At 40.7% G+C, this 18,785-nt stretch overlaps 2 protein-coding genes across 3 annotated transcripts in view; one reads left to right on the forward strand and one right to left on the reverse strand.

The window, feature by feature from the left end:
* chfr (checkpoint with forkhead and ring finger domains, E3 ubiquitin protein ligase) overlaps positions 1-156 on the forward strand; it is a gene marked incomplete at its 3' end in the record, with an annotated part of 17,978 nt that extends 17,822 nt beyond the window's left edge. The window contains exon 14 of the mRNA XM_079687089.1: positions 95-156. Coding sequence (XP_079543215.1) covers positions 95-156 — 62 coding nt within the window. The remainder of the gene's footprint in view (positions 1-94) is intronic.
* Positions 157-2,874: 2,718 nt separating this feature from the next.
* Positions 2,875-18,785, reverse strand: part of LOC307044728 (uncharacterized protein) — a 31,529-nt gene continuing 15,618 nt past the window's right edge. For both annotated transcript variants that reach the window (XM_079690029.1, XM_079690030.1), the window contains exons 3-8: positions 18,364-18,443; positions 15,311-15,362; positions 14,128-14,251; positions 11,145-11,287; positions 5,467-5,688; positions 2,875-4,888 (exon numbers count right to left, since the gene is read on the reverse strand). In XM_079690029.1, coding sequence (XP_079546155.1) covers positions 4,232-4,888; positions 5,467-5,688; positions 11,145-11,287; positions 14,128-14,251; positions 15,311-15,362; positions 18,364-18,443 — 1,278 coding nt within the window. In that variant the 3' untranslated portion in view covers positions 2,875-4,231. The remainder of the gene's footprint in view (positions 4,889-5,466; positions 5,689-11,144; positions 11,288-14,127; positions 14,252-15,310; positions 15,363-18,363; positions 18,444-18,785) is intronic.

The following is an 18,785-nucleotide window of genomic DNA, read 5'->3' on the forward strand; positions in this document are numbered from 1 at the left end:
AGGCTTTGGAGGCGCGCTTTGCAGCCCCCTGGGGTGGGCTGTGGGGGGCATGTTGGACACCGAGGCAAATATTGACTCACTCTGTGTGCGAAAGTCTCGGTGTGGAGGCAGGTCTCACTCTACCTCATCACATCTCCTGGAAATAAGGGAGACTGAACATGCGTCAGTGCATACCTGATGCCTCGGTATGCACTGCACTATTTCGAAAAGTTAGGATCAAATCACGTTCTAGTTAAATCACTAGATCACGTTAAGAAAATGTGTGAGGTTTGCTTCTTTACCCTGTTTGTTGTATTAGCAATGCTAAAGAAAGTTGTATTTGAAACGGATATGATTTGCCTGTTTATCCAAACAAAATAAAAGACTGCTGTCTGTGCAAACTGGCTTTCTTTATTCTGGGTGTTTGAGCTCGCCTCTGCTTAATAATGTTCACACTTAAAGGTCCCCTAGTAAACTGTTTTCCATCAATACATCACAGGTCTCAGATATATATACACCAATCAGATCATTGCAGCATTACCCATAATCCCCTCTGTTTCAGCCCTGTTTCCAAAGTGCTGATTCTCTGTCTGTTACTTTAGATGAAAATAAGGAGCCCCTCCCCAAGCCCCTCTGAGAGACATTTGGTTACAAAGAACTCAATGGTGCTCTAGGAGGAGATTCAGGTGATAAGGGGGGGGTTACCTTGGTTGCTGATTGGCTAATGGTTACACAAGACAAAACATTGTTATGACATCATAAAGTGGCCAAAATCTGATCAGCTCATTTTCAAACAGGTTTTTATAGAAATGGATCAGGACAAAAAGAGAGAGAATCTTTGTTCCTGAAACTTTCAGAGTCTCTTTCCACAGAGGGGACACATGTTGATGTGGAAGAGACATGAAGAAGAGGGGACACATGTTGATGTAGAAGAGACATGAAGAAGAGGGGACACATGTGGATGTAGAAGAGACATGAAGAAGAGGGGACACATGTTGATGTAGAAGAGACACGAAGAAGAGGGGACACATGTTGATGTAGAAGAGATATGAAAAAGAGGGGACACATGTTGATGTAGAAGAGACATGAAGAAGAGGGGACACATGTTGATGTAGAAGAGACATGAAGAAGAGGGGACACATGTTGATGTAGAAGAGACATGAAGAAGTGGATTTTACACAATAGGTGACCTTTAAAAGCTGATTTCCCTTTAATATTCTGAAAGTTTCTTTGAGTTTAAGACGGGTAGGAACGAGCAGGATTTAATTAAAAAGCCATTTGTGGTCGATAATAAACCGTATGTGTAATATATATTAAGACACTTTATTTTACATTATGACATACTATACTATTGATATACTATGAAGTTGAATGCCATCCTATGTCATGACATTTAAATGCAATTTGTAGTATGACTTTATGTTTTATGGTATAATACATTCTCAAATACTATACTAGGATATTTTCACGTACTTTATGACATACTATATTTTGACTTTGGTGGTTTGATTACATTTTGGTGGCCAAAGGTCATAAAACATGTTTTTCTGACCATGACTCAAGAATGCTAAACACCACGATTTCACACAAATGTGGGTACCACTTTACAATAAGACTACCCTTACAAAGGATTGATAAAGGGTTTATAATTAGGTTGTAAACACTTTATTAATCATTAAGAACCATTTATAAACCAGTTGTAACAGTTGTCATACTGTACATCAACACAGGCTCACTATTTGGCAAGATGACTAAGCCTTATATTGGCTACTTAGCGAGAATCAACTCAGTGAGCAACAGATACCAAGGATGCTGGCTGATGAAGGAGACGAAGTAAGCTAGGTAGCCAATATACGGCTTAGCATTAGATACATGTGGGCTCACTATTTGGCAAGCAACCGGTCACAGTCGCAACCTAATTAACACATTAATTACTAACTATTCGTAAACCCTTTATAAAGGTAGTCTTATTGTAAAGTGGAGCCCAAATGTCTAATAGGAAGAAATATTAAATTGTTGACATTATGAACCGACTAGGACACATGTGTCAAACTCAAGGCCCGGGGGCCAAATCAGGCCCTTGGTGGATTTAATTTCGGCCTGCAGGATAATTTCTAATTACTTTTAGATCTGGCCCGCTGGTATATTGCACGCACACCTTCACTCCATCCTGAGGGTCTCCTCAGCTCAGAGCCTGAGCCCAAACATTGATGACCTTTCACCCAAGATGAGATGCCAAGTATCTGCTTGAACTAGCATCACAGAGCAGCAAACTGAGTTTACATGGATGTTTCCTTCTGCACTTTCTTTCTTACGACGACAGGGCATGTTTGGTTTGTTCTTTGAGGGAAATGTTTTTTTGAAGCTGTTGTTGGCCTGTGGAGAAATGTAATCATAAGAAATGACTGGAAAAGCTGCAGATAGAGCCATAAGAAAGGAATGGAACTGATTATTTAATGTTTAATGTTGTTTTTGTAGGCAATAATTTAAGCTTTGTTAGTTCCATGTTTAATATGTGCAATAAGTTCATTTCAATAAGTTTTACAATAAACATTGAACCAGTCCGGCCCTCCACTAGTACCCATTTTTAAATGTTGGCCCACTGTGTATTTGAGTTTCACACCCCCTGGACAAGACAATTAGACATTTCTTGTGACAAAACAAACCCTTTAGACGCTAATCATTCAAAGAAAGTATTATCTCAAAAAATGAGTGTGGAGTATTTTAGGAAAATGATGTTACTGAAATGTCACCTTTAAGAAGCAAATGATGTCTTTCTTTGCATTTATATTTCCTCCTTTGCTGAAAACAAGCTGAGCGTTGAGCTTCTTACATCCTTAACTTTGGTGCTGAATGATAAAAAAAAAACACATCTTCAGATCAAGGACACAACAGGTGAATGACATAGCCTTTATTAAAACTTTACAGTAATTAATAACTCATTTTAAATACTATTGTGCTCTCTAGTCCTCTCTTTATACTACATCATAGTGAATATTAGTACTCTAGATGCTTTTATTATATTCTGATTTCCCTTTTAAAATCCAGTATAAGCCTTAAAAGTACATACAGTATGCATACACTGTTGCAACATTCATATTAATGTATGCAAAACACTTCAGGGTAATAGGTAATTGTATAAGCGTTTGTTAGCTTGGGCTAAAAATGATAACCGCTTAAAGATACCAAATTAAATGAATGAGCTACTGAATACAAAGTGCAATGTTTGGAGTCTTATAACTCACTGAAAAATATCAAACCGCTTAATAAATCTGGGTATAAACTCACTCAGGAAATACTTTTTTGTTCATGTTCGCATCTTTTTTTTTGAACACATAATTACGGTTTCCGACAGGTGCAAACGCGCTACAATGACATTAAACATTTGCAATAATAGAAACACGCTGCAGTTTCAGAACACAATGCAAATATAAAAACACTAATGTCCATTAACATATGTAAACGACGAAGCATCTTCACCAACTTGACAAAATATGCAGCGCAGGGTTTACTGAAAGCGACACGCTGTGTGAAGCTTAAACACATCGGACATGGGGACAATAAAAAGTGACACACACAGCTGGACCGGAGCGTTTATTGACGTTCAGGATTATAAAGTCTGCTAACTGTCACTGTATACTCAATTAAAATGTAAGTTTTATCGGCTTATTTGATCAAAATGTGATTAATTCTGATCTGCTGTAAGCTAGCTTGCTAACGTAGCTAACTTCAAATCTACTGACAAAACACTAACAATAATGAAACTCTGCCAACAGTGACAGCATAACAAGCGCTCCAGCTGTGTGCATCACTTTTCAGTGTCCCTGTTTCCGTTGTGTTTTGAGCTTCTTGCATTGTTTTGTATTTGCAGTGTTTCGTTTATGCAGCGCTTTTAGTAAACGCAGCGCACGGGTTGTCAAGTTGGTGAACATCAACCTCATTTGCATGTGTTTCGGCACATTTGTGTTTTAATATTTGCATGGTTTCTGAAACTGCAGAGCGTTTCTCTTAATGGAAATATTTTTGCACCTGTCGTACAAAATACCACAGCAGTCATTGCCTTGGTACAGTAAGCAGCATAATATTCCATCTTTGTACAACTTATAAAAATAGAAAGCGTGAGATGACTATATTTGCCGGCAGGAGGCTACAGTATACGTAGTAATCATTTTGTAGATTTTTCAGGAATATAAAGAAGTAGGTTATATATGTTTCACTAACAGAGTTCAGAGTCCCTGCTCTTTTTTACCAGTCATCCCATCTGGTTGTTCACACTGCACGGCACTGTGGACTGAGTGAAGGACGGCGGGCTGTCGTTGATTTTGCTCGAGTTGGGAGATATCGGAGCGACCCCTCCGGATGCCTGGCTTCCCCGCGGCCTCCATTCTGCTCTGACCCTCTGAGGGCTAAGGCTGGAGGGCCCCTTCCCCTCATAAGTCCCCTTCACCACCCCATTCAGAGGTCCAGAGGTCTGGTTCAGGTGCTCGGCTGAGACCAGAGGCTGCCGGTCCTCCTCCTCGGAGATGGCGAACACCTGAACGCTGATGTGGTCGTTCTCGCCTGGGAAATCGCGCCTCTTCACACTCTCTGTCTGACTCTGAGTGGAGGAAGCAGAGCTGGGTTCAGACGGGGAACCTTGTGTTGGAGGAACCACAACAACAGAGGGATTTGTTGGTTCTTGTGTCCCGGAGAGGAGGCCGAAACAGGGCCCGGTGAAGCGAGAGCGCCGCAGGTTGCTGGTGGAGTTGAGGCGCCGCTGCCTCTGGGCGGGCAGCGACAGCGGGAAGGAGGCGTTGCTCAGGGTGGAGTCAGAGATGGAGCTGCTGTCGGCTTTAGAGTCCAGGTGAACATCAGAGAAGATCCTCCTGCCGCGGTCCGCTCTGCCGTCCGCTGCCAAACCGGTTGGAGTCTGGGAAAGTTGGAGATCGATGAATAAAAAGGCATGGGTGTAAAGAAAAACACTAAATATTTGATATCCATAATCCTCTCACTGGTCAGGGTTAAAAACTAAAATAAAGACATAAAGAGAGTGAAGGAAAAATTATTAAGCTCGATTGAATTCTATTTGAATGTTATCAAATAGAAAAGCATCTATTAAACCAAAAAAACTGCATGTCTGTTTTAAAGAGAGGTCAAAAGACAGTGTGTGTTGCAATTTTGAACACTAAGAGGTCAGAGCTGAGGATAAGGGATCTCTCGTTTTTATTATATACATTATATATATATATCAATTCCAATTAGTTTCACCCATCTATACTAAAGTAGACTAATAAGGTTTTTATCAGCCAAAAAGATTCACTGAATAAGTAATTCAGCCTGAAAAAGCATTACAAAACTGACTATAGAAATTAAAGTTGACTAAGAGAAAAACAACCGTTGACAAATTGAAAAAAACAGGGAAGCCTTAGAAACGAATTGAGGAGGTGTAATTAACTGAATCGAACTGACCAGCTCCAGTGTAATATGAAAATTGTTTTTTGTACTCACGCTGTCCACCAGCTTGGTGAAGGGGCTGCTGGAGTTCCAGCTGCACCACTTCTTGTGCAGCTGCGGCAGAGGAGGCAGGAGGTCCTGGAAGGTGCGGACGCTCCACGCTCTCGGCCTGTTGCTGCCCTCCCTGGTGGATCCAGAGGGTGAGATGGTGGAGTCCGGAGAGGGCCACTCCCCCACGGGGCCGGTGTCACTGTGCCGCAGAAACCTCTCCCGCTGCTGAGAGACACAGAAAACATTCATATATGCAAGGCAAGGCAAGGCAAGTTTATTTATATAGCACTTTTCAACACAAGGCAATTCAAAGTGCTTTACAAAAAATGAAAGACATTCAGAAAATGGCATTTAAAATCAGTCATTAAAAAGAAAAGCTAATAAAAGAAACATTAAAAGAAAAAATATATGGATAAAAGTTACAGGATTAAAGTAGAGACACTACAGATATACACCTGAACATCGGCAGGAGAGGACTCTTTAAAGTAGAGACACTACATACTGATATACACCTGAACATCGGCAGGAGAGGACTCTTTAAAGTAGAGACACTACATACTGATATACACCTGAACATCAGCAGGAGAGGACTCTTTAAAGTAGAGACACTACATACTGATATACACCTGAACATCAGCAGGAGAGGACTCTTTAAAGTAGAGACACTACATACTGCAGTTTAAGATATGAATAGTTCAATTAAAAGCAGCGACAAAAAGAAAAGTCTTCAGCCTGGATTTAAAAGTAGTCAGAGTTGCAGCGGACCTGCAGGTTTCTGCGAGTTTGTTCCAGATATTTGGAGCATAATAACTGAACGCTGCTTCTCCATGTTTAGTTCTGACTCTGGGGACAGAAAGCTGACCAGTCCCTGAAGACCTGAGAGATCTGGATGGTTCATCATTTAGCAGGAGGTCAGACATGTATTTAGGTCCTAAACCATTCAGTGCTTTATAAACAGCAGCAGTATTTAGAAATCTATTCTTTGACACACAGGAAGCCAGAGTAAAGACTTCAGAGCAGGCGTGATGTGATCCACTTTCTTAGTGTTAGTGAGGACTCGAGCAGCAGCGTTCTGAATCAGCTGCAGCTTTCTAATAGATGTTTTAGTGAGACCTGTGAAGACACCATTGCAGTAGTCCAGTCTACTGAAGATAAAAGCATGGACACGTTTTTCCAAATCCTGCTGTGACATTAGTCTTTTAATCCTAGATATGTTCTTTAGGTGATAGTAGGCTGATTTAGTAACTGTTTTAATGTGACTGTTGAAACTCAGGTCAGAGTCCATGACTACACCTAGATTTCTGGCTCTATCTGTTTTGAACATTGCAGACTGAAGCTCAGCGCTAACTTTTAAACGTTCTGCCTTTGCTCCAAAAACCATTACCTCAGTTTTATCTTTGTTTAATTGGAGAAAGTTCTGACACATCCAGTCATTGATTTGTTCAATGCACTTACTCAGTGTTTGAATTGGTGCATAGTCCCCTGGTGAAATGGTTACGTAAATTTGTGTGTCATCCGCATAGCTATGGTAACTTATTTTGTTGTTCTTCATTATCTGAGCCAGTGGTAGCATGTAGACGTTAAAGATAACAACAGAGGGATTTAAGTACAGCTACATCCAACAATACAAAAAAAACATGATGAATCTGCTGATAAAGATTTGTAGTTTCCCAAAGTACATGGTAATGTCTTAAATCGGTTTTATATTATGTAAAACAGAGAAAAGTAAGAAATCTCCGTGTTTCAAAAGCTGAAAACAGCATTTTTTGCCAATCAGATTGTAGATTTCACAATTTCCTTTGGTCTATAATTGTGCATACATAAACATAGGAAGAGAAGGTAGAGTGTAAAATAGGAGACACAGAAAACATATATAATAATAAACGCTAAAGGGTCTTGTGCTGTTACTGATTGTGCTGTTATGTTAAATGTTTGTTTTTCATGTATTGTGTCTTGATATTTGTCTATGTTGGTTAAAGGTAAAAAGACAAGAGGGGCATAGAGAATATAAACAACCTAATTAAAAGACCATACAACGTAAATAGCTCACATGTCAAAGGTGGCCTCAGCAGCCTGGTTAGTCTCTGGGACATAACATCAATAGAAAAAGACTCAGATAGTAACAATGGCACTGCCCCATTTGACATTTTAAAGAGGCCCTATTATGCGTTTTTGGGTTTCCCTTTCCTGTAGTGCGTTCATTAGGTCTTTGTGCATGTAAATTGTCTGCAAAGGCTACAATCTCTGGTCTTTTCTACCTGGCTTATTTGATTTTGATTTTATTAACATGTGTTTGCCCCTTTTTTTGATATGTTAGGCCACTCTTTTTATTTTACCCTCTACTTGCACTGTACCCTTAGCTGGCATGAAAGTGTCCCCGCTGTGGGATAAAGAAAGGATTTCTGAACACAGTCATTATGGTTGGGATATTAGGAAGTGACTGTCTGCCAATCTGCTAATTACACCTACTCTGTTTCCCCCTAACACCTGAATTCTCCCTGCAGATTGCATTGTGTGCTACACTAATGGATTAACAAGAAGGAACTGTGCTGATCAGCTTGGCTCTCACACACACAGCCAGCCAGCCAACGTGTGTGTGTCACGTACCAATTTTTATTATTCTGTAAAGTTGTCGAGAAAACAGCATGACTTTTGGAAGGATTTCAGTCACACAGTGTTCTTGTTCACGCACACCTCCTTCAATCAGCTCTGTGTATCACTCGTCCAAACCACTTTTACTGTATTGACTCTCGTTAAAAAAGGCTAATTGACAGGTTCGCTGTGCAAAGGCCGTGTTATTCTTCCTGGTCGGTCAGCTGCTGTTGATTGGGGGAGGGGGGTAAGGTTTTAGGGTTGCAACCATCAGACAGAGAACGAGTGCAGATAATCCTTTAAACAGAGTCACTAGCAGCTAGCTTTGTCTAGACAAGAATTAGCTTAGGGGTTTAAATAAAATGTTCTTTTGGTACGCTAAAGCTCCAAGAACACAATGGCAACTTTTAGATTTGACACACGAGGTGAGAAATCAGCCACCCACCACAAGTCGCTTATAAACCGCGGATCCGGATGCGGGGTCTAAGACCGGCTGGAGAAACTTGACATCAGAAAAACGAGAAACAGTTGACTTACGTTTTTTGAATTTTGGAAAGTGAGGAATTAAAAAAAAGTTTTGATCCAGCTTTTTCTGTCTTGATGTCATCATGCTGCCTAAAGCATAGCATACTCTCTAAAAATTACAATGATTAACATTTAAATAAACTTTAGGTACCACAAGTAAAAGTACTCTTTTCAGGATATTAAATATGTTATTGTTGGATTATAATTAGTGATTCATCAATGTTTAAAACTGCAGTTGATAAAGGAGGATATTTTCTAATACAATATATGATTATATAGCTTTTATATTTTAACAATGGATCAATAAAGTTGACTTTAACCTATATTTCTTAATTATTGATCTACATTTCCATACAGTATTTTCAAAAACAGGCGAATGGGTTAATACAATTCTTCCTTTTTTGTAAAGCTCTACTTCTAAAGGGTCCTTTTCCAAAATAATGTTTATCAAAAGGGGGGTTCTCGGCTACATTGTGTCACGCTAACCTGGAAGTTTACTTAGCCATGACCCCGAGAAGATTAATTGACAATTTGTCATTAACATTGACCCCTTTCAACATTCCTCCAACATTATTTACATGGCATCGAGGATACACACAAGCAGACCACACACTGAGTGCCAAAGCGTGCATGACACACACAAACACACACACAATTAGAGCTGGGAATCTGGCTCTGGAGATAGTACTCCATTAGTCTAGGCTGCACAAAAGCTTGCCAGTCCTTCAAAAAGCTGCCAGAGCTGTTTTAGGCCAACTCTTATTCCAAGGAAGTACAAAAGAGATCGGATAAAAAAATTCTCGGTGGAACCGTTACTTGTTCCTCAACGCTTCTCACATCTTTTAATTATCTTCATTTCCCATTTATGTCCTCATAGCTTTAGAGTGTACCACGCGTACGCCAATAAATGGTGTCAGTCCTGTTAGGAACACTGGGCCAATTCAAAGCAATGAATGCCCCGTCACCTCTGATGATCATTGGTGCAGGGATCACTTCCCCCGAAGCCAGGAGATCACCCACTGGCTGCTGGGCCTTGAGATCAGATACAGAATTATTCTAACAGCTGTGTAGCATCATGGCTTCCTTCAGGTAAAAGCTGTTTTATCCACTGACTGATAGACAGTAAAGTGGAGGAAAAATCATAGGAACATCCAGAAATTAGTTAGCATTAATGATTTAGCACCTTCCCTTGTCTCTAAGTCAACTATTTTGTAAGTGGTTAGATGCTGAAAATAAGGTAGGATATGTGGTTAAGACAAGCTGCAGAGATGTTTACATTTTGTTCTACATCATAAGATATGTCAGTTAATGCCCCAATGTGTCATAAAAATGTCCGTTGCTAACGAGTGTCTAAACAAAATGGTCACGCTGAACATTAGCCGCCTTTAGCTTAGCGATGGTGACATGAAGTCATGTGACCGTGCTGTAGTTCCTTTATAGCCCAACATTAGCCTCCTTTAGCTTAGCGGTGGTGACGTGAAGTCATGTGACCGTGCTGTAGTTCCTTTATAGCCCAACATTAACCGCCTTTAGCTTAACGGTGATGACATGAAGTCATGTGACCGTGCTGTAGTTCCTTTATAGCCCAACATTAGCTGCCTTTAGCTTAGCGGTGGTGACGGGAAGTCATGTGACCGTGCTGTAGTTCTTTTGTAGCCCAACATTAGCCGCCTTTAGCTTAACGGTGGTGACGGGAAGTCATGTGACCGTGCTGTAGTTCTTTTGTAGCCCAACATTAGCCGCCTTTAGCTTAGCGATGGTGACATGAAGTCATGTGACCGTGCTGTAGTTCCTTTATAGCCCAACATTAGCCTCCTTTAGCTTAGCGGTGGTGACGTGAAGTCATGTGACCGTGCTGTAGTTCCTTTATAGCCCAACATTAGCCGCCTTTAGCTTAACGGTGGTGACGTGAAGTCATGTGACCGTGCTGTAGTTCCTTTATAGCCCAACATTAGCCGCCTTTAGCTTAGCGGTGGTGACGTGAAGTCATGTGACCGTGCTGTAGTTCCTTTGTAGCCCAACATTAGCCGCCTTTAGCTTAGCGGTGGTGACGTGAAGTCATGTGACCGTGCTGTGGTTCTTTTGTAGCCCAACATTAGCCTCCTTTAGCTTAGCGGTGGTGACGTGAAGTCATGTGACCGTGCTGTAGTTCCTTTGTAGCCCAACATTAGCCTCCTTTAGCTTAGCGGTGGTGACGTGAAGTCATGTGACCGACCGTGATGTAGTTCCTTTATAGCCCAACATTAGCCGCCTTTAGCTTAGCGGTGGTGACGTGAAGTCATGTGACCGTGCTGTAGTTCCTTTATAGCCTAACGTTAGCGTTGTACTTCTGGAGATTGTATTTTCTTCTCAAAAATCATAAAGTGGTGTTAACATGTGGAGATTATCCTGCTGAACAAAACGTGTAAGTAGCCATGTGTTAGACACGGATCTTATTTTCTGTTTCTAAATCAAATGGAAAAAAGCCCATTGCTTCCCCTTCACCAACACGTCATCCCTTCATCACGCTATCTTTTCAAATTTAGGTCAGGTAGACACTGTATAGGTATGAAATGAGTCCTTACTGTGTGAGGGGAGAAGGGCAGTCTGCTTGAACTTGGAGCTGAAGACACAATAAACACTTCATCCGCATCGAGGTCCAGTTCAGTCAGATTGCTGCAGGACAGGTCCACCTCCACAGACTGGGACATGTCCCCGCCAGCACTGACTACAAAACACAGACGAATAGGTAGACACAACATATATTTAAAAACATTCAAGACAAAGCCATTTCTATCCCCTCTAGAATATGTTAAACAGATCAAAAGCTGTAAATTGTGGATGTGAAGAGTGCACAGCAGATATGACAATTTAACTAAATGTCTCAACCCTCACTAGACCCGTCTTCATGCCATACTTTCATATATTAAAAGGCTTCTTTGTCGTTGGAGTAACATACTGTAGGAAAGTGCTGGAAGTCCGGTTGTATATTTATAAAAAAAATTACAAAAAAGATTGTAGATAAATAAAAGTAGGGACAATTAAAAAATGTTAAACCTATATAGATATTAATCATGACAGAAATCAGCGCTGGGGGTGTCGTGATGTACCGGTTTAGAGGATAGGCGTTAAATGATAAATATATATTGATATCATGTTAATAACAATCTCACACGAGTCATTTATTTGCCAAAAAAGAGATGAACAACACAATTAGTAGTGTTTAAAATTAACTTGACAGATAGAAGAATTGATTTAAATAACTGTCTTTATGAATTATTTCAGCCACAAGTGTCATGTAGTGAAAAACTGTTTTGTGACTAATCAGCGTAAATAGATGGTAATAAGTCTTTATCAGGATGAAATGTTCGGAAGTAGTTCAGAAAAACAAAAAAAGAAATGCACGTCTGGCCAGAAAGAAAGGTTGAATGATGGTGTGCGGCACATTTTTACCTAAAGTAGGTCAGAGACAATTATTAGTAGTTTAACTGAACTCTACAGAGCTGTAAATTACACTTTCCTGCTTTCCTCCTCTTTAAGTAAGGACTGTTTCCCACTCAGAGAAGCAGCAGAGCATGTGCGGTTGTACTGCAATTTAAATACTTCAATAAAACACCATGCAGAGGAGGCTAATGTGTTTTGGTGTAAACTCCTTACACCGTGACTGCAGCTCACAGAGAGGGGGACTGTACTCCTCTGTTGTTCAAAATACTCCCAGGGTGCTTTGTGGGTTAAATGCCACAAACCCACAAATCTCTCCGCCTGGGTTCAGTCCCACGGAGAGAGAGAAGCCTGTGGATTGTTCCAGGATCAAGCCTGTGTGCTGCTGCTCAACTAAAGCAATGCTCCTTTCCATTGAACACTTAGAGTCCATGGAGGGTTCATCTTTTAAAATATCACACAAACGTGATGTGAGACTCTTAGACTGAGTGTTGGTACATCTTTCCGAGAAGAACTCCTGGAAGATTTCCCAAAAGAGCCATTTGTTTTTAAAGAATAGCATATGAGTCAAATAGCAGAATACAAAAACAGATGGTTATCTAGAAACTCATCACCAAGAACTCATCAGCAGAGAAAGTACATCCAATAATGGACATTCCTTAACACCCAGGGACTTACGTTTTTAATGACTGCTGCTCTCAAACTTTATGGGGTCATTGCTCTGCCAGGAAACTAATTCATGTGTGATTTATATTTCTAAATGTACTGTCACCTTTCCCAGAAGTCCTAACACATGTAAATCTAAATGGATTGCATCTTGAGTAATATGCAATACATGGGCTTTGGTCCTGCTGCAATGCCCCTTTTTTCCCAACTCTATGTCTTAGGAGTATGCGAGAGGGAAATGCACCAAAAAGGAAATCTATTAAACATTTCCAGCATGAAATCAGGACCTTTAAAGGTCTCCTTTCATACTCTTTTTCATCAATATATTATAGGTCTCAGTTAAATACAGAACATGTCTCTGATTGGCTGAAACACCAAACAGATCATTGCAGCATTACCCATAATCCCCTCTGTTTCAACCCTGTTTCCAAAGTGCTGATTCTCTGTCTGTTACTTTAGATGAAAATAAGGAGCCCCTCCCCACGCCCCTCTGAGAGAGATTTGGTTAAAAAGAACACATTAGGCGCGTTCACACCAAGTACTTTTTCCGCAAAGGTTCCTGAGAACTACGATTTAGTTGCGTTTACACCAAAAAGTCCCAGGAACTAAATTAGTTCTAGAGAACCTTTTTTACCCCCTTTTCAGTCCCTGCTAGAGAGCAGGGACTTTCGTGGGAGAAAAAGGTTCCTGTGTCTGATTGGCTGGGCGGAATGCAAACCACGCCCCGTCAAACTCCCAAAAACGTTTGTGAAGCCACCATTTTATTATCCTCGCATTGCATTATTAGCATTAGCATTATTAGCATTAGCATTAGCCCAGCGCAGAAACGCAGAGAGACTAACTTATGACAACACAAAATAAAACATGGGAGCGGTGGAGACGAGGAGGTGTCGGCGTTCTGGCGATTTACTCGGAAGGCTTCAGTAGAAGCTGCTGGGAGTCCCAGCAGCTTCTACTGAAGCCAGTCCCCAACTCCGGGGACTTCCGGCCGGGGATTTTAGGCGGCAGTATACGCCGTGAAGTTGTTTGCGGCCTGCCAGTAAACCCAAAGCAGAAGAAGAAGAAGTGACGTCAGCGGCTTCATTTGCCTAATCCTCCCTCAGGGAACTAATTTCCGGTGTGAACGCGATCTGTACTTAGTTCATGAGAACTAAAGAGTTCTCAGGAACCTTCGTGGGAAAAGTACTTGGTGTGAACGCGCCTAATGGAGGAGATTCAGGTGATAAGGGGGGGGGGGGGTTACCTTGGTTGCTGATTGGCTAATGGTTACACAAGCCAAAACATGTTATGACATCATAAAGTGGCCAAAATCTGATCAGCTCATTTTCAGACACGTTTTTATAGAAATGGATCAGGACAAAAAGAGAGAGAAACTTTTTTTCTGAAACTTTCAGAATCTCGGAGGGGACCTTTAAGCCATCCAATTGCTTTTGTGCGTTTATGTGTGTGTGTGTTCCCGACCTGTGTGTGGCGGGCTGTCGTTGTTGTTGTCCTGCTCGGCGCTCACTTCCAGGTTGGTCTGGTTCTCAGCCATCAGCTGCAACTCGCTCACCTCCGCTGCCGTGTTGGGGACCCCCTCCGGCACCTGAAACACCAGCAGAGTGAGGGTCTGTTTATCCACGGAGCTTTAACAGGAAACCATAGAAACATCACACCGACACACGTTCATATTATGCAGAAAGAAACAGTACTAAAGTCAATCAGAATACTTTACTTATGCCAAGGGGAAATTAGGTGTTGTGTCAGTTGCTCGAAGTAGAGAAGATTACCAAACATACATTAAAGTAGTTATGTCAATATAAGAAAAATGTGCAGTAAGAATATACATTTAATCAAATAGAATACAATTATTTATAGGTTTTTTTACTTACAATTTTGTACATTTACTCACATTTTTCAGATGTGAATATCTCACAAACTTAGCACATTATTCAGACTGTGCATTACTTTCAATATGTTTTTTGGTGTTAGTGTAACGCTGCCACTGAAGTTAATTTTAATTACGGAGTGTTTTTGATTAATATGTCAGAAACTAGTAAAAAAAAAAGAACCGGCTGTTGTTTCCCACGGCACAGATGTCTTGTTTTCTCTGACTAACCACCAAAAAACGAAATATATGAAGTATCAAGTATAACAAGAAATCATCATCATCAGTCTTCAAATTTGAGAATCTGGAACCAGATCATGTTTGGCCTCGCAGAATGACTACAGATAGGATGACAATTTGTTCAAATTAACTATAAAGTACTGTCGTGGGACATGTTATTGCCACTTAGACACAACTCACGGAGATAATAAGAGTCTATATTAATATTATTATTATTTTAAAACCCTCAGGGAGATACAGAGACAACTGAATACACGTGTATCCTCTGAGGGCATCATAGAAACGTTAAAGCAGTTTAAAACACGATCACCAAGACAAATATTTTACAATCCCTCTGCTTCATCATCAGGTTTGTTTCAAAACTATATGAGCTGATCTCAACCCGAGCTAGACAGTGAAGGGGCAAATAATATACAAAGAAACGTCCAGAGATCCCATTTAAAGCTCCATTTACAGAGGAATGTGTGACTGACAAATAAGTCAGAAGGGAGAAGAAGAAGAGAGGACTTCTGGGAAAGAAAGAAGTAGTGTCCGTACCTCAGAGTCGCTGGATGCACAGGAGCTGGCTCTCTTCGGACACAGTTTGGGTCTGGAAAACACAAAACCACAGCAATTTAGTGAATCATTACAGTCAAATTCAAAAACAGGATTTTATGAACGTCAATTATTTTTGGAAGAGTTTTCCCAAGAATAAAAGTCCCTCTGGTTTTCACAATTTGACCAGAAATGTAAAAATGGACACTATTTGACATCTTAGCACTCAATGTATAATAGCTCCAACATACCTGTGGCTATTTCCCCTGAATAGATTCCCCGAGGATGATCGAGCACAGTCTTGCATTCACACGTCAAAAATGTAGTGCTTGTTACTTGATATGCATTGCTTTGTATTTCCTGTAGGCATGACCTTTATTAAAAACCAATACTGGTCATGTTCTGTATTTCTTCCAGAGACAAACTGGCGGCTATCAACTTTAGCTTATTGACTTAGAAAAATGACTAATAGCTGTTTTTGCCATGCTTTTCTAATGTTCCAAGGCCCAAATGAACTAATGAAGCATGCTGAAATACTTGAGCAAGTCCCCTCTTAATAAAATTACTTTTACAGTTCAACGAGTTCACTGCCAGCCGCCGGTCAAATGAGGGCAACCCCTGCTGCGATTCTCGTCCACCTTCCACTGTTTTCTGACCAGAACAGACCTTGCTAATTAATCTCACTGCAGCTTCTGACATGCAACATTTCGCCTTTATCAGCAGGCGAGTCGTTTTCAAGTCATTTCTCATTTAAATTAATAGGGAACAATCGAAGAGGAAAGAGAACGAATGCCAGCTACTGAGGCTGTGCTTTGACGCTAACACGTTTCCTGGCTTCTGGATGTTGTTGCTGCTTTTCACACTTACATTTTATTGAACACATGTTTCCAATTTCCCTGTCGTTAAAAGTGAGAACCTGTGGAGTTATTGTGCCTAACGGAGGCGTTGGAGACAGCGAGCTGCTTTTGAAATTAACGGGAATCATATTAAATTAAATAAAGCTGTTTCTCACAACAAGCTAAATGCTAACACCTCAGCAGATCTTCAGGATTTTGAATATATGTTGACAAGGAGGGTTAAACAGTCGGCATGTCAGAACAGATAGTATTACACTAAACCCTCAGATTGTGTTCACTCTCCCCTGGGATGAACAAGAGGGAACAGATGGTAGATTACACCTTTTGATTGTTTGACAATGCACACAACTCTCATTGAGTTTTTAATTCTCCTTGTCCCTTTTTCTCCCCCGCCCCTTCACTTTCATGCCGCCTCTGTGTTTTTTGTGGAAATGACGCCAGGTGCTGTACCTTGAATGCCTCACAGTCTACGGTGAGAATGCTCCACATCAAGGAGGCCGCACAACTGTAGCCAAACCCACCTGAACTGAAGGGTCACCACATCAGGGCCGAGGCTTCCAGCTGAGTCAACATAACAGAGTGGTGACGATAGGTGTGTGTGTGTGTGTGTGTGTGTGTGTGTGTGTGTGTGTGCGCGCGCGCGTGTGCGTGTGCGTGTGCGTGTGCGTGTGCGTGTGCGTGTGTGTGTGTGTGTGTGTGTGTGTGTGTGTGTGTGTGTGTGTGTGTGTGTGTTTGCACGTGCGTGGGCATTTACTGTTTGACCAGCCCATTTTCAGTAATGGGAGGAATCAAAGTTATGACTTAATTATGGGACTTGTCAGAAGAATTCTTAAAAGGAACTCAGGACTTAAAAATAGTGTTTATGATACAAAAAAGCAAGAAAAAAAAAAAAGCATTTCAGTTTAGCCTCCTTTAGACTCTTTGAGGCTTTATATAATAAAAACACCAGTGCTTTGAGCTCAATTCTGACATCAGCATACTAACATGCTCACGATGACAATGCGAATGATGCCTAGCAGACCATACCATGTTCATATTGTAAGCATAGATAGCTAACATCAAGTTCGGCTGTGGCTGATTGAAATTACTTCCAATGCTACACTGTGATATTTTAACATACCTTTTCTATGACACTTATTTAGGGCTTACTATGGCCTTTTCATTGAATATGCTATACCATGATTTTTTTTTATTACATACCAAACTATGTTGTACCATATTTTCCATCTTGGTTAAGTATGCTAATATTTGCTAATAAGCACTTAACACAAACTACAGATAGGGCTGATGGGAATCACTTTTTACGTCATTTTATTAATATTGGGAGTCAAGTCGTTAGATTGTTTAGTATTTGGGTGTGTAAAAATGTCAATAACGGCCGCCTTGCTACTTAAAGGTGGGGTAGGTAATTTCGGAGAAACCAGCTCGAGTGCGCTAGAATTTGAAAATACACAACCGGAGAAAATCTGCCACTTCCTTACAGAGCCCCTCCTCCAACACACACGAACGCGCACATGACCAATGAGGGCACGAGATAAGTTTGTGCACAGATGGAAGGCTGACAGGCAGGTAGGCCATCCAGTTATTTTAGCCGGGCCGGCTCAGATGATTGGTCGTGCTTTTTACAGCGCCACGGCTTCCACAGATTACGTTTTTTTTTATGGATTTGTTGTCAAAGCACTTCAGATATTCATTGCTATCAGGATGTTAAGAGCATTCCATGGAATATAACAAAAAGTGTATCTCGAGCCGGTTTCTCAAACTTAGCTACCCCACCTTTAATAACCAACTGTGTCGATTAAGCCCACTATCTGGTTATTGTCTCTAATGTATTTCTCCTAGTTATTGTCCTGTCCTCTTCTAAATAAAGTGTTTCTTCTTCCGTTACCTGAAGGCAATGCAGAGGGCACTTGTAAGTATCAAGGGAGTGAAGGAAATAAGTTAAAAGACAGAGAGTCTGCCAACTGACAGTTGCTGCCATCATTTTTAATTAGGTTGTTGTTTCATTCTCAAGTCAATAAATACATTTAAATGAATATTTGACTCAAGTCCTTAGTTTATGTAGTGTGTGGTTGTGTAATAAGCGGGTTAATGCACTTAATAACCAACTGTGTTGATTCATCTGGTTATTGTCTGTAATGTATTTCTCCTAGTTATTGTCCGATAATCTTCTAAATAAAGTGTATCTTCTTCCGTTACCTGAAGGCCACGCAGAGGGCACTTGTCAGTATCATAGCGAAGAAGGCCGCTCCACTCACAGCAGCCAGCAGGGAGTCTACCTAAAAAAAAAAGCCTTTGATTAAACTTGTGTTTCTTTTTTCTATAACGAGAATATATCTGTATTGTCATCATACAAAGTACAACGACATGTCTTTGGCAACTCTCACTGCAGTAAAAAATAGACACAATAAAAGAATAAGAGTGGTAAAAGCAGAGGTAGTAGCGATGACAGTGCAACGAGATACAATTCAATATCAAAGTGCATATTTACACTTACAGTCTAAGTATATATTAATAATATAGCCATGAGTATGTCTAAATAGTAGTGGTTGCAGTACAGAGAGAGAGCCATGCCGCCATTTCAAGTACCGGTACTCAGATTGTAGCACTTTGGGATTACT

This window comes from Notothenia rossii, assembly GCF_949606895.1.
Source record: "Notothenia rossii genome assembly, chromosome: 6".
NCBI classification, from domain to species: Eukaryota; Metazoa; Chordata; class Actinopteri; order Perciformes; family Nototheniidae; genus Notothenia; species Notothenia rossii.